Genomic DNA, 15,302 nt, shown 5'->3' on the forward strand with positions numbered 1-15,302 from the left:
CACCTCAGTAGAACTGATATGAGCTAATCCCAATTGTTAAGCCACAGCAACATCCATCTATTAAGAAGGCAACTATATTGGGATCAGGGGAGCACCAGGATAAAACATGATCTGCACATCAGCATCTGTTTTCTAATTAGGATGGCTCAGTGGCAATTTTCATCCAATAATTTAGTTAGATTTCATTCCTAAAGTATAAATATCCTCTGAAGGCACACGGGTGAAGTTAAATCAATAACTGCATTATTGTAAATTACTTCATAATTATATATTGATAAACAGAATAAGGTTATATGATATCCATTTTCCATATCACTTCATACCTCAGACAACTTTGTAGAAAATTACATTCTTATGTTGTTTTCAGCTAGCTTTGTTTTGTATAAAATGCATCGCATCTCATTTTAAAGCAATGTAATTTCAGCACAACACTTGTTTTGTTTAGATTTTCAAAACATGTGAACTCAAGATATCTGAATTATATTTCTTCACTTTAAATGTTCTCAGAGAAATTTATGTGAAGAGAAAAATTTAAGGACTTATAAGAGAAAAAAAATTGCATTGTGCTCTGTTTTTAGGAATGGCTAGAGTCTTGAGAGACTATAAGATGTTCAGATATTTCAAGTCAACCTGCTTCCCATCTATCCCATGACCCTGACTGACCATCAGCTTAGAATGTTCTCTTATCTACTGATCTCCCTTCTATCTGGGGTCTCTTCCTCCCATGTGCTATTTGTCATGTACTTCTTTACATTGACTGTGTGCCCTAGAACATTCACAATTGTCTGATTTAAAATATTGTGTCCTGGGTGGGGTGGGTGCTGAATAGCTATGCTGGCAGCTGGGCGAAGCTAAGGTTTGGGGTTTGGTGGGCTGAAGAGGCTCTTCACCAGGCAGATGGCTTGTAGGTGGCTGGGAGTAGGGGCCTCCATGTGCCAGAGGTCACTCCAGGACCAGGAACAGATGGAGGAGAATGAGGTCAGCCATCCGGAGACCTCTTGTGGGGCCCTCAGCTCCAGGCACAGCCATTTCCAGATAAGGCTGCCCCTTGAGAGCAGTAAGCCTCAATCCATGGGCAGGGCCCCCCTAGAAATGCCTGGAAACCCCAGAGCCAGGGCCTCCAGGCTGTTGCTCACTCAGTTAAGAACGCCTTAGGTGGTATGACCCAGAGAATCCAGGAGTCCTGCCAAAATGGCTCCAAGTAGCCTGTGGCAACCCTCCAAGAGCCTGGAGGAGCAGGAGAGGAGCACAGAGGGACAGTAGCACTCCACTCACAGCCTGGGCCAGAACAGCCCTTGGGTGTCTGGAGCTACCCTTCCAGCTCAACCCTGGGCTTGTGGATGAGGGATTATCACACAACTCTGTCCAGACAGGCCCACATGCCTACCCACTGCAAGGGGCTGATTTCCAGAGCCCCTGCTCTGTGACAGAGGCCTCCTCCCCCAGTGAATCCAATAGTGACCTAGAGCCTGTGAGAGCTAGGGTTCAGCACCTCCAGTTGCTGTCTCAAGAACTGGCTGAGGCCATTGTGGCTGAAGGGAGAGGCCACATGACTGTTTCTCTCATTTGTGACTGAGGACAATGCCCTCCTTCCAAGCATCCTTCTGGGGGTCTTCTTCTCCCTCCTTCTCCTCATGCATGAACATGTGCAAAGACAGGGTTTTTTTCTAGAAAACCCCATAGAGCTGATGAACCCAGCAGAGTAGGAAGTGTGCAAGTCTTACCTGCCTGGAGCCAGAGCCGCTGACCTCACTGACACCATCATTAACTGAATATACCAAGCCCCCAAGTAAATGGAGCCACCTGCCAGCTCCATATTTTGCAGGGAAGACTATGGTGTCCTCCACTTCCCCTGCTTTGAGCATAGTGAGGGGCCAGAAGTGAGCTCTGTATTCCAGGAAGCAAGCCACATCTGACCAACCACCATGCATTCATATTAGGATCTATGCATCCCTGTCAAGTTGCTGAGGAAGCCCCAGTAGTCAGCAGTGCCCTTGGACCACTGCTAGCAAGGGCCCACTGGGGGCTGCTCAGGGTGCTGCTCTTCTGCTCCAGCCATATCTGGTCATGTCAGTGATCCCCAGCCTGGCCTGAGAGGGACTTGGGGAGAGAAGTGGGCAGTTGTTCACTCTACTCCCCTTCTAGGCTTAGAAATTCATCCCATACTTCAGCTTTGTTGCTGTCTCACTTGCAACATGAAGCACAAGCAACAGAAGGTATTGGGGAGCTCTGAACTGTGTACGCAGTAGTGAGATCTTTGAGGAATCATCCCCTTTATTGCCAGGGTCCAGGCTCTAGGGACCCAGCTCCTGTCCCTGCTCCCTCCACCAGAGCCCCGCAAGAATAGATGGGAGAGATTTCCAGGCCCTAAGTCCTAGGCCCTTAGGCATCTATTTATACTCAACACAGGGTGCTATGTGTGTGCAAAGTGGGGTGAGGGGTAGCACCTTTCAGTAGTGATTTCTGCCCTCGGTAATTTATTTAAGAAATCTGCTTTGTCATTTTATTGGAAAGAAACTAGCATGTGACTTACTTAGATAACACTGCTTTTTCATAATATAGACTCTTCACTTATAAAAATAAAATAAATAAAATAAAACAAAACCCTCTATTCTATTGTCAGTAAATGTGGCCCAATTTTTGGTTGAGAAAACATGGTGACTGTACATATACCTACTAATCAATGTATCACTTGTCTCTCAACCAAAGCTTATGTTCATGACTTGAGTCTGTCCTTGGTATGACATTGTTTTATGGTGACTCTGTTCCTCTTTGCAAAAACAAAAACAAAAACAAAAACAAAAACAAAAAAACTGAGAGGACATGTGTAAGAAAAGAACATGTGTTTCAGGGGCAAATTTGCCCTTGAATCCATTTTCATCACCTGCTAGATTTTTTCCCTATCCCAGCCATTTAACCTCTTCTTCTATTGCCTAGAGACAGTATTCCTTCCTCTCACCAAAATAGCATTTAAATGAGATTACATGTTTATGACTACTCTTGGTCCTTAACACTTAGTGGGTACTCAGTATATGGTAGGGATTATTGTGGATAACATTATTATTATAAGTTCCTTATGTAAATGCAATGATCTTTCTGTTCACTATCATAGTTTATCTCACTAGGTCTCCTCTTAAAGTATTGGTCACTATTTCTGTGAAATGAATTTATGGTTAGTGGTATTTTGTGTGACAGAATTTGTCAGCCATGTGTGACCATCCAGTAGTTCTTTTCCCAAATTCGCTGGGCCAGAAACTTCAGGGATGGCTATGTTTATGCACCCCACACAAAAAATCTAAAGTGAAGTCTGATTTAAGACTTCATCTAAAGTGAAGACTTGGTTTAAGAACAGCCAAGCCAAAGGTTTGAATAGGGTTTGGAAGTAATATCTAAAGAAATTTTGCTTTCCCTTCATGATAATTTGCAGGGATCTTCAAGGAAAGTTGCAATGTCGGTTTTTGGAATTTGAAACCTGGCATATGAGATATCCTAGGCAGGAGCATTTCTAAGCAATAAAGAGTAAAAAGAGTGTTGTGCAGACTCTGGGCCCTCCACACAGGTCATTTTATGCAAGTAACATCTTGGGACAATAAACAGTAAAAGCACCTTCTATGCATGTATCCTCATGGTGGTCCAAGTGGGAGTTTTGCCTTAACATGCAGGCCCACCAAAGCTCAGAAGCCCATTGCTGTGTTGTCTGAGGTAGATCCTTTCTCTGAGCCACCACTTGGGAGAACTACCTCCTTTATCCTAGCCCTCACTGTCTTAAACATGGTTGCCTTGACATCACCGGATCATTCAAGGCTTCCTTCTGAGTTTGCTTCGTTGCAAAACATTACCCCATTGTGAACTGTTGGGCAGCCTGTCATTCTTCTCACCCTAGAACCCAATTAAGAAGAAGTGGAAGAAATGAAAGTAAGGGTGATGATGATGTCTGGATTTCACCCACCAAGGATATTTTTAAATATGTTATTTATTTATTTTAGAGAGAGAGAGATAGAGACAGAGAGAGAGCATGAGCAAAGGGGGAGAAGGGGCAAAGGGAGAGGGAAAAGCAGACTCCCCGCTGTGCAGAAAGCCTCATGTGGGGACTCAATCCCAGGACCCTGAGATTATGGGCTGAAAGCAGATGCTTAACCAACTGAGCCACCCAGGCATCCCACCATTGATTTTGTAATTAGCTCTAGAACCATGCATAGAATCATTGTATGTATTTGGCCCATTGTATTTTCTATCTTCCTTTATAAAGTGCTCTTCAGACTATACATGGATGTGCTTTCTAAAAACCAAACTGATATTCTGAATGATTCTGGACATGATGCCTCAAGTCATATCCAAGAAAAAAGAAAAGTTGTGTCTATGAGCAATTATCCATCTAAATTGAAGAGAGGTGAGAGATGAACTCAGGGGATAGAGAAGATGAACCTAACGAGTAGCCTTTGCTTACCTCTGCAATAAATAGCAAATCCTGCCATTTTGAATAGTTTTATTTGCACAATTAGTTTACAATTACCTGGATAATCTTTTAAAAAAATAATCAAGCTCTTGAATGATTTTGCATTAATTTCTCTTGATGACTCATAAGTGCAAGAATATTTGCATTTCAGATGCATAAAAATGCAAATCACATCTCTATCTCTTTTTAATCACCAAAAGGCTTGTTTATGATCATAATTTTTTTCAGCATCATTCTAACTGTAATACACCATTAAGAATGTCACACAGAACATTTACAATGTATTCTAGAAAGGAAATCTGGGATTAATGCACTAGTGCCTCTGTATTATGTAGGTAGAAATTCAGAATACATACTTGAAAAATGAGTGCATGCTTCAAAATTAAGGATTAATTAATCAATTCATTCATTTATTCACTCACATCCATTTCACAAATATTTATTGACAAACTCCCTATGAGCAAGATACTGTTCTAGCTGGATTTTGTCAAAATATAGGACAGACAAGGTTTCTCTTCTCACAGAGGTTACGTTTTAGTGAGGAAAGTGGTCACAATAAATAAGCAAACAAAATATCAGGTTTAATTAATCCAGCAAAAATGCCTTTATTTTAACTCAAAACTCACCATGTCCAAGTATAAAAAGGAGTCATAAAAATATGTTTTTAAAGCTAGTTTTAAACACTGTCTCCATGTAAAATTGTTCATCTCTTCTGTTTTTATAGAAAAGTCACTTAGCTCTGTAGTATTAAAAGGAGGGAAAAGTCATGAAAAATAAAAAAAATGTTGGAATAATTGGTATTAGGCAAACTCTGGTGGAAGAAGCTCCTTTAATGGTCTTCTGACATCAGGGTCATCCAGGTCAGGAATCAAACACCTTTTCTCTTGTTCACTGACTGCTCTCCTTACCCATTTCATCACACACACTTACTCAGGTCACCCAAGTGGTTACCAATCTCCTTTGTTCTCATTTTCTAAGAGGGTACTTCTTTGTCCCTGGTGACTCAAAAGAAGTCAATTATTTTTGACAACTGCTGCCTACAGAAAAGCAGAGATGATGGAAATGTTCAACACCTGGAAATACCTAGATTCCAAGTTGGGATTTCTAGCTTTGGTCAGTTAAAATCTATCTTATTTATATATTGGATTTTTTAGTGAGAAACATCAGTCATATAAATGAATGCCAAACCAATTCTCAGAAGGAAATTGCTTTGATATGCTCCACCCTTAATCAATGAAACTAGTATTAGATATTTGCTTTTCATATCAATGAGGTTTAAGTTCATTTTAAGGATATGTGTTCCTCTATTTCAGCCAAAATTCTTTTCCTGTTAATCTGAACCAAATATCCCAACCATGAGTGTAGCAGTTTTTAAGTCTTTGCAACTGATTTAAAAACTATACAGACACTTGGGTATTTAAGAGGCAAAAATCTTTTTTTTTTTTTTTGGAACTTGTAGGAGCTACTTACATAAGGATTAAATAAAGTAAAAAGAATTTTAAAGGAACAACCTTATGCCTAACACCTTTAAAAGTAATAACATCAATATTAGTACAAACAATATGCCCATTTTTCTAGTCTATATTTTGAAGACCACCAGTGGTAACTTGTAGTAGTCATATGTAGTCAACATGCAGTGCTGAAAGATGGGAACAGGACAACATGTGGTACTTGTCCATGTCCTGTAATACTGTAATTACCTGCTATCATCCTGTGTAGGTTTGTCTTATCCTGGTAGTGAAAGATGTCTTAATAGAACATCAGCAGACTCCTTGATGCAAGCCAGGCATAATCCAGCAAGATCAGACACAGGGAACAACAAGATAAGGCAGAGAAACTGAAGGCACAGATTACATAGATGGTTCTCTTTAGAGGTACAAGATGCCTTTAATGTTCCCTTCTGGATATATGAAGGGTATGGAAAACATTATTCCTAGATTCCTTTCATACTACAACCTTTGTGCTTTTGTGTATATAGATGTTCATTCAGTGTTTAGCCTGGTGACAGTAACCTTCCTTAGAGAAACAGACATAACTGATACATTTTTTAGTCACCTGTGTGACTTGTACAATGCCTGGAAAAAAATTCTTGTCAAACTAAGATGATGATGAGGTGAGTTAATTATAACAAATGTGAAGTTACTATTTATAATGAAGTCACTTTTTCATGAGAATAGGCACTGGTATATTATGCTGATGTTTTTTGGTTTTATTTAGTCGCTATTCTATGTATCCATTGACACATTTGTTCAAACACCTTAACTGTTGGGCTCTTTGGTCAGGAAAATCAAATGTATTTGCCTATCTGTGGGCTTACATAACAGACGTTCCCCATAAACAAAGAGCATTGTACTATTATGTATTTGTGCAACTACCAATTTAGAATCTGAAGTTTCTCTTTTGATTTTTTTTTTTTTTTTTGGTGGTGCCTCTTCTGGTACTATGAAATTCTGTAAATTGCATATATAAAATTCAAATCCTTGGAAAATGTGCTGGAAGAGAACAAGGATATTTGACAATGATTAGTATATGAGCACCATCATGTTATTTTCTGTAAAAATAAAAGTACCTTCTAGGATGTCATTTGATAAATTTCCTCTTCTCTAAGAAATCTTCCCTGATACCCCATCTGCTGCCTCCACACACATGCATATCTCTGCCATACACTCCTGGCTTAGTTGTGTTCTTCTTTTCTAAACTTTTCTACACTGCATATTGTGTGGGTCTTTATCATACTATGTACAATATGGTGTGGTTATCTGTTTATATGTCTTCTAATTGACTATAAACACCTCAAGTGAAAAGACCAGAGCTTATTCATATGTAAATCCTTTGTTTTATCACATGCTTATAACACAATAAGCTCTCAAGAGATGTGTGTTGCATTGAATTGAAATGACTTTCACTTGGGTTCACCAGTAGATTTCTCATTGCTTATCCAACTTACTCAGGGGACATGTGTTTGTCTCATTTTCATTTGCATCCTGGTGATGATCTGGACTACTGTCAATCATCATGGAACACAAAAAAGCAAACTGAGCTATGATGAGCCAAACCAACTATACATAAGATATTCTTATTAGCAAAGAGTCCAGGCCATCAGACCAGTTAATTATAGACTATGATTATCATGGAAATGTGGTTATGACTTTGACATCAATCATCTTTCCAAATACTTCCTTTCACTTGAAAAATATTTATGATACAGGAAAGTATTTTGGTTTACATTTAAAAATAAATGACAGAAAGGATAAAATTGTCTGATTAATTCCAGGCAAAATTATTTTTAACACCAAATTTCTCTACCAAGATTTTGTTGTTGTTAATTCATCCTTCTATTCTCGTTGCTGGTACACAATAAATGCTCAGAGTAACTAGAATTCATTAAGAGTGTACAATACGCTAAAACCACAAGGTACTACCTAACATTAAATCTCATACCATTAAATCTGTCTCAAAAATCCTCACAATAGTCCTTTGAGATAGGTGAGTTTATTATCTGAGTCTTAAGAAGATTAAAGTAACTCACTGAAGGTTAAGAATAGGTGCTATTATTTTAATCATCACTGTCTATAAATATTTGTTGAATAAATGGTCAAATGCATTTTGATAAAGCATATGCTTATTTTAAATAATACAGTATAATTTTTCTTATTCCATAGGTATTTTTTGATCATTTGAGAAAAAGTAAGAAAAAAAAAAAACAGAATGGAAAGATGCGGGACCTGAGTGGCTCAGTCAGTTGAGCAATAGGTTCTTGATTTTGACTCAGGTCATGATCTCAGAGTCATGAAATCAAACACCCCCCCATCAGATGATAGGCTCAGTGGGAAGTCTGCTTGAGTTCCTCTCTGTCTTGTTCATCTCCTCCCCCTGCTCATGCACTCTTTCTCTCTCTCTCTCTCAAAACAAAATAAATAAATCTTAAGAAAAACAGAAGGGAAAGAGATGAAAAGACAGGACAGACAGTAAAAGAGAGATGGAGAAAGAGAAAGAAAGGTGGAGAGAGAATAAAAATCGTAAGCAAGAAATGGTGCCTGTGGTGTAACAAATTAAGTTATTCTAAATTAAGTACCTTAATTTAGAAAAATGAATGGTATACTTATTGACTATTTGAAGGAAAACTAGCTAACATGACACTTCCCCCCCACCATGTTTATTTGATGTAAAAAATATGTTCTGCACATTCTCTAGTGATTCTTTCCTTTTGGAGGTCTTTGGTTATGGAAATATGTCTTAAAACTTATATTACTGTGAACATGCAGAAAGCCCAACAGTAAAAAATAGTGGAATTTTTTGTTCTGTAAACAGTGAAGAATCATCACTGTGTAGGTCAATTTACTTCCTGTTGGCATCTGGGGTGTTTGCCTATACAACTATATGAAGAGCAAAAATATGCGCAGAACCTTCCTCTCAGCAGTCTAGAAAAAAACAAATGGAAAGGAGATCGATCGTCTGTCGCAGAAAGAAGAGATAAATATTCCTAAAAATAGCAGACAATAAATATGAGTGAAAGAATAAACAAATGAATTAAAATCACCTGTAGTTGGGGAGGAGTCACCCTGCGTGGAGAATAGCACTATTGGGGGACTAGTAGTCCTTGTGTTTTCCTTGAGCTAGTTCCATGAAACTGGGCAAAACATAGACACCATTTGCCTCATGGTAAAACATTACAAATAGCATCTGCCATGTTTATCCCATTGGTTGTTTTTTGGGATTACATGACTAATAAACATGGGTGACGTTTATGAAAATCATTATAGACTAGATAGTTTACAGTTCATCAGTATAAAAATAAAAAAAAATAGCATAGGAGACTAGGTATTTATTAACAGGTAATAAATTAAGTATTAATTAGGATAGTACTTTGTCTCATCTAAAAGTATAGTTTTGGTAAGTAGAAATCCCTCAGGGCTGAATATTTCTTTAATTAATAACAAAAATTCAAAATGTTAACTATTTAAGTACATCCAGTGGCTCCCTTTTCTTTGTGGTATTGCCTTGTTTATGCCTCTGATTTATCTCCCATCCCACTTTCAGCAGACTAGGCACTCTAATGCCATCTTGTTTATGGGAACTAATAAAAGAAAATTCTTTGCAATGGGAAATTCGCTTTATTTAAATGCAAATTAAAACTATATTCTTTCAGTTACAGGCCAAAGATTATAAACGCATGCTGTTTAACAATTTCAGGCAAAAGTAAGAAAGCTTTTCCTTCCCATAATCTAATGAAATTGATTTAGTTCTTGTAAAATGCTGTAACTAATTGAGCTGTGACATTTATACTATCTTATGTGCGTTTTATGCTGCTTCTTAGGAGATGGTAACGTTTACATAAGAAGTGGAAAAGACTAAATTGCTAGACTAGTAAAGAAATTGAATTTGAAATTTCAGGAGACAGGGGTTCCATTTTACTGTTCAACTGCTACGACCAAACAATTGAGAGTCGTTTTTTGGCCCTCTTCGATGTACCTGTAAAAGAATTAGTAATACTTACCTCAAAAGGACCCTCTAAGAATCAATACAATAACTTGCTAAATGGATTTAAGTTTTAGAGAATCAAAAAAGGGAGACTAGTCAGTCTCTGGAACCAGATAGTGCCGATTTCCTTCCCTTGAAGCTCACATTAGAAATCATCAGAGTTCAAGGAAAGGATTCAGAAATTAAGGAGGCAAAAGAGCGGAAGTAAACACCTTGACCCTAAAAGGTAATGACCTCTAGAAAGCTCAGAGTTGTATGTCCCTAGGCAATGTGATTAAAGAAAATGAAATGGGCCAAGAATTAAATGAAAAATGCCTAAGTGTAGTTTTTTTCCTGTTCCCATCTTAGGATTCTAAATAGAATATGATCCTCAGAGAGTGAGAAACTGTACTTCTACTCTCTCATAGCTTCCATACTGGAACTGTGATTATTCCTTCTTCTAGTCAAAAACTACTTATTTCAGGATACTACCATTTCATCCTTTCATATATTGGAAGACACATTTTCTCCAAGTATATCCTTAAATAATTGCTTCTGACTGACTTTGGGACCAACGGGAGAAGATCTCTTGGCATGACAAAACAGGAACCCACAGCAATAGTATTGATGTAGTTTTGGGATATAGGTGAGGTTTGGTGGGGTGAGGTCTGGAGTCAATGACCAAGAAATAATTCTTGAGATGTCTTTGGTGCAGACTGGTGGTTTTTATTAATGCACAGGGACAGATCCAGTGGGCAAGAAGAGTTGCTACCCCAGGGCTTGTGAAAGGTGGCTGATTATATACCTGCAGATTTCAGGATGTAAGGAAAAGGGAGGTTTCAAAAGGATTTTCATATGCTAAAGAGGACCTACAAGATACTGGAGGCCTTGCCATTGTCAACTTAAAGGTCCTTTTTCCCTCTAGCAAGGCATTAACATTAAGACAGTTGAGAATTTCCTGAGGAATATCACACACGTCCCATCCAAGGGGGGGTTGTTTATGGGGTGTCAGCTTATGCTTAGTCTTTAGCAAGTCCTCTGTTCCCCATCAGTATGATGACCCAGTCACTCCTCACCTTTGTCTAGTTTATATCTCCTACATAGAGGTTTTGTTGTTACTTATGCTACCATGGATAGTGACTGAATAGAAGGGATTATCCCTACCTGTGCAATGTGGATAAGATTATTTAATGTTAAATTTATAAATTGATGTAAAACTTGGAAGAACATACTCAGAATCCAATTTCACAGAAGGGTGACATACAATATAGTGTTCCCTACAGTTTATTCAAGTTCCATTTTTGCTAAGAGGTCAATTTTACAGAGAGCCGATCATGCAATAATTAGAGAAAGTAAGGTATTTTCTTTCTTTTACACAAGTAATTTGTGAAAATGTTAAAAAGATGGGACAGATTGAGTAAAATAATGCTCTTCCAAATTGCCTGGCCCACCACAAACAACTTTTCTAAGCAATTCTGCTTTTTATTTTTATATGACAAAGATTCAAAGTCTAATAGAGTGGGATTTCTTTTTGTGGTCTTTCCCACAAAAATAGTTGATACTTTTGAAGTTTTAAAGATTCCATATCACCTAACTCTGTACCTAAAAAGGAAACAAGAATGGCATTCCTAATAACCACATTATACAACGTAAATAATTAATAGGAGTCTCTATTCCAATCATTCTGAGAACAAATATCTTGAATAAGAATGAGGAATATTTCCCAAGTGTTTTCCATTCTAATGTTTAAAAGGATTTGTGCCTGTTCTGAAAGTTAATGCATTGATTACCAATTGAGCAAAACATCCTTTTGCAGTAAATAGTAACTGATAAGAGCTAAAGAAGCAAATAAATGCCTCAAGAAGCTCATTCAGGCAAAAGAAAGGAATAAAAGAACTAAGATTTCCTGTAAAGCCACTATTGGGCTAGACTCACATACTATTTGATAACTCTCTTTGTAACCCAGTGAGTTAGGTATTATTCCCCACCCCCAAGCATTTATCCCCCACCCCCATACATACCACCACCAATTTTCCTGAGGAGGACCTAAAAGTCAGAGAGATTAAGTAACTTGCTTGGTTTTCATGAGGCGGGCCTGAAAAAAAGATCTAGCTTAAAGCCCAGGTTTCTTGTTTTTTTTTTTTTTTGTTTGTTTGTTTGTTTGTTTTTAAGATTTTATTTATTTATCCATGACAGACACAGAGAGAGAGGAAGAGACATAGGCAAAGAGGGAGAAGCAGGCTCCATGCAGGGAGCCCAACATGGGACTTGATCCTGAGTCTCCAAGATCAGTTGCTGGGCTGAAGTCTGCACTAAACCACTGAGCCACCCGGGCTGCCCAAATCACAGGTTTCTATGTAGTTCGCTTTTGGACATTTAGGACCAAATGACGTTGAATATAAAATAGGAAAAAAATGTTATAGGAAAAATATTAGCTCTTATTTTCACTTTCATGTAGTAGTTCTATAATTCTTGGTAAGAGGGTATACAGAACCAAAAATAATATCCTGTGTTATAGCATAGATTTTGGATTTTTCAATATACGAGTGACAATTTTATCTTTAGTATGTTCTAATTGAGGAAACATTTCCGAGCAGAGGTTTACATTTTTTTACACTGAAGGTCAGCTGGGAATTCACTAGAATTTGCCTGTTTAGACATTGCCCCTATAAGCATGGCAACACCATTTCTTGCTGCTCTGACTCCTTTTATTATACTGCATGACTGGAATTTTCGTTAGAGAGAGAGAAAAAGAACCATTTCCCTAAATTAGATTAACCTTTGCACCTTTGGCAGCTCAAGTTAATCCCAAAACTGCCCTGAAGATGAAGAGGATCTGGGGCACAAGGACTCTCCTTGACCAGGTTGAGATAGAAAATTATATCCAAGTAAAATGAACAGCCAGAGAGAAAAACATAAGCATGTGCATAAAAAGTCACCTTTCACTCGACCTGAGGCAGGAGGTTGAAGACACATGAGAGCTGCCTGTAAGATTCAAATGAGCTACGATAAAAGTGGTTGGATCAGATAGAGACAGGGAGGGTGGTTATTAAGGTGTCCAGTACCCCTACTGATAATTGCAAAAGAAGCAGACTGTCAGAAGTACTTGATGGGTACCCATTACTTCCTGGAAAAGACAAGGCATAGTGGGAAACTCAAAAAATGCTGATTCAAATTTACATTTTGATTCAAGAATTCCATAGATTATTCAGGACTCACCACAGTAAGTGGAGTTACCATGTTACCATACAACGTTACTACAATATTATTGACTATATTTCCTATGTTGTACTTTTCATCTCTGTGACTTATTTACTTAATAACTGGAAGTTTGTGTTTCTTAATCCCTTTTATCTATTTCACCCATTCCACCTTCCTCCTGGCAATCACCAGCTTGTTCTGTATATTAAATCAGCAATAATTTACATGTGTATATATGTATATATATAAGATATATGTGGTCACATTTAATAATATAGTATCTGATGATATAGAAATGCATATGTGTTATGTATAATACATTATATATTATATATTATTTATATTTAAACATAAGTTCAGTCACAATAGTATTCTATATCTTAAACCACTGGTTAATTCTTGATTTTGATATAAAGAGCAGTTGAAGTAGCATAAATACTCTAGAACAGAGTAAACATGGATAATTAACAGCAAAATATTAAAACCCAACTAAACAGAAAAATAGTAGATGACAAGAAATATATATATATCATTAATATTTATGAGAGTCATAATCATTCAATATAAGATAAGTGCTCAATAATGGTGTGCTTAATGAATGTTTGAATTAATGAATTCAATACATGTGGTGAATTAATTTTCAATGTTTGCATTTAGTATACCATAAGGATTCATATTTTTGAAAACACTCTAGGTGGTAATATTTATTCTACTGAAACATTTGTTAATTGGTTAAGTAGAACGTATACACTCCTAATTTAACCAGAAGCATAGTTTTTAATAGTCTGTTTATGAAAAATAATTTGGGATGTTACTTATTTAAAAGAGAAATATGAAATTATGACTGTCTTGATTTCATTTTAATTATTTCAAAGGAAGGAAGGAAAAGAATGCAGGAAAAATGTGAATCTCTTTATGGCTTAATTAAACGTTATAGTATTGCAAATCCACTTTCCATGATTTTCTCAAATCTTGCAATTATAGAATTGTTTTTGGGTAGTCATACAGAAATGATTAAAAGAGTAGAAAAGAAGATCAATAGGAAAAGATTAAAGGGACTGTCATTTTTCAGCCTAAGGAAGAGAGAGAAGGCTGAAAGACTTCAAATATATGGGTTTTAAACATTGGATGGTGATTAGTTGTTATTAATTTATGTCACCAAAAGAGGAGACGAAACATGTAAGATTGCATTATGAAGAATTTAGATTACACACCAAGAATATTTGGCTATGAAAATGAAGAACTAAGGAATGCTGTTTGTTTTGGAATTCAACAATGACGTTTGCAATTGAGTATAAAATTTCCTGAGCAAGACGTATGGATTTTCCATGCACACTCTTTTCCTATGAAACTTTACAGGACACATGTCCATTACACAAAACTTGAAAGCACAGAACATAAAACAAAAAGTCACCTTTCTAGTCATCCCTCTAAAGAATTCATGTTAGCATCACATATTTATTGTTCTTGCAAATATTTTGTCAACGTATTGATATGTTTGTGTGTCTGTTTTTTTATGTGTGCTGATAAAATTTAACAAAATTTAACAAAATCAAAGCTTTGATTTAGTAAAAATCAAAAAACAAAACTGCCAAAACCAAATAAAAAAGAACATAAATAACTTCTGTTGTAATACGTATTCCCTTTTCAATTAACATAACTTTGAAGGAGTTTCTCTCATTATCTATTGCTTTTGAAAACATAACATTTCAGAAGCGCCTGAGTGGCTCAGTTGAGCTTCTGACTCTTGATTTTGGCTCAGATCATGATCTCAGGGTCCTGGGATTGAACCACGTGTTGGGTTCTGTGATCAGGGGAAGTCTGTTTGGTCTCTCTCTTGTTTTCTCCATGCCCCTCCTCCATTCTCCTTCTCTCTCTCTCTTAAATAAATAAATAAATCTTTTAAAAAAAGAAAGCACAACATTTCTTTATATGGATAGGCCATAATTTACTTAATCAATTTATTCTTGAACCTTTAGATTATCCTATTTTATAATCATCAAAATAAGTGTTCCTGATGTCCTTTTGCATATGTTTTTACTCCATTTCTGATTACTTCCTTAACCTATATTTCTACAAGTAGAATTACTCAAGCAGAGGGTATGAGCAATTTTAAGCCTTTTTACAAATCTTGACAAATTGTTGTGCTGCAGATATATCTTGTTAATGTCACCATTTTTAAGTG

General features: G+C 36.9%; 1 protein-coding gene across 1 annotated transcript; it reads left to right on the top strand.

Moving 5' to 3' along the window:
* Window positions 1–897: 897 nt before the first annotated feature.
* LOC111093996 (protein PIMREG) lies at window positions 898–1,576 on the top strand. The gene is given in 6 exon segments (XM_038583962.1): window positions 898–1,044; window positions 1,046–1,113; window positions 1,115–1,215; window positions 1,218–1,268; window positions 1,271–1,332; window positions 1,334–1,576. Coding segments are annotated over 6 exon segments (672 nt in total).
* The last annotated feature ends 13,726 nt before the right edge of the window (window positions 1,577–15,302 follow it).

Source organism: Canis lupus, chromosome 35 (assembly GCF_011100685.1).
Source record: "Canis lupus familiaris isolate Mischka breed German Shepherd chromosome 35, alternate assembly UU_Cfam_GSD_1.0, whole genome shotgun sequence".
NCBI classification, from domain to species: Eukaryota; Metazoa; Chordata; class Mammalia; order Carnivora; family Canidae; genus Canis; species Canis lupus.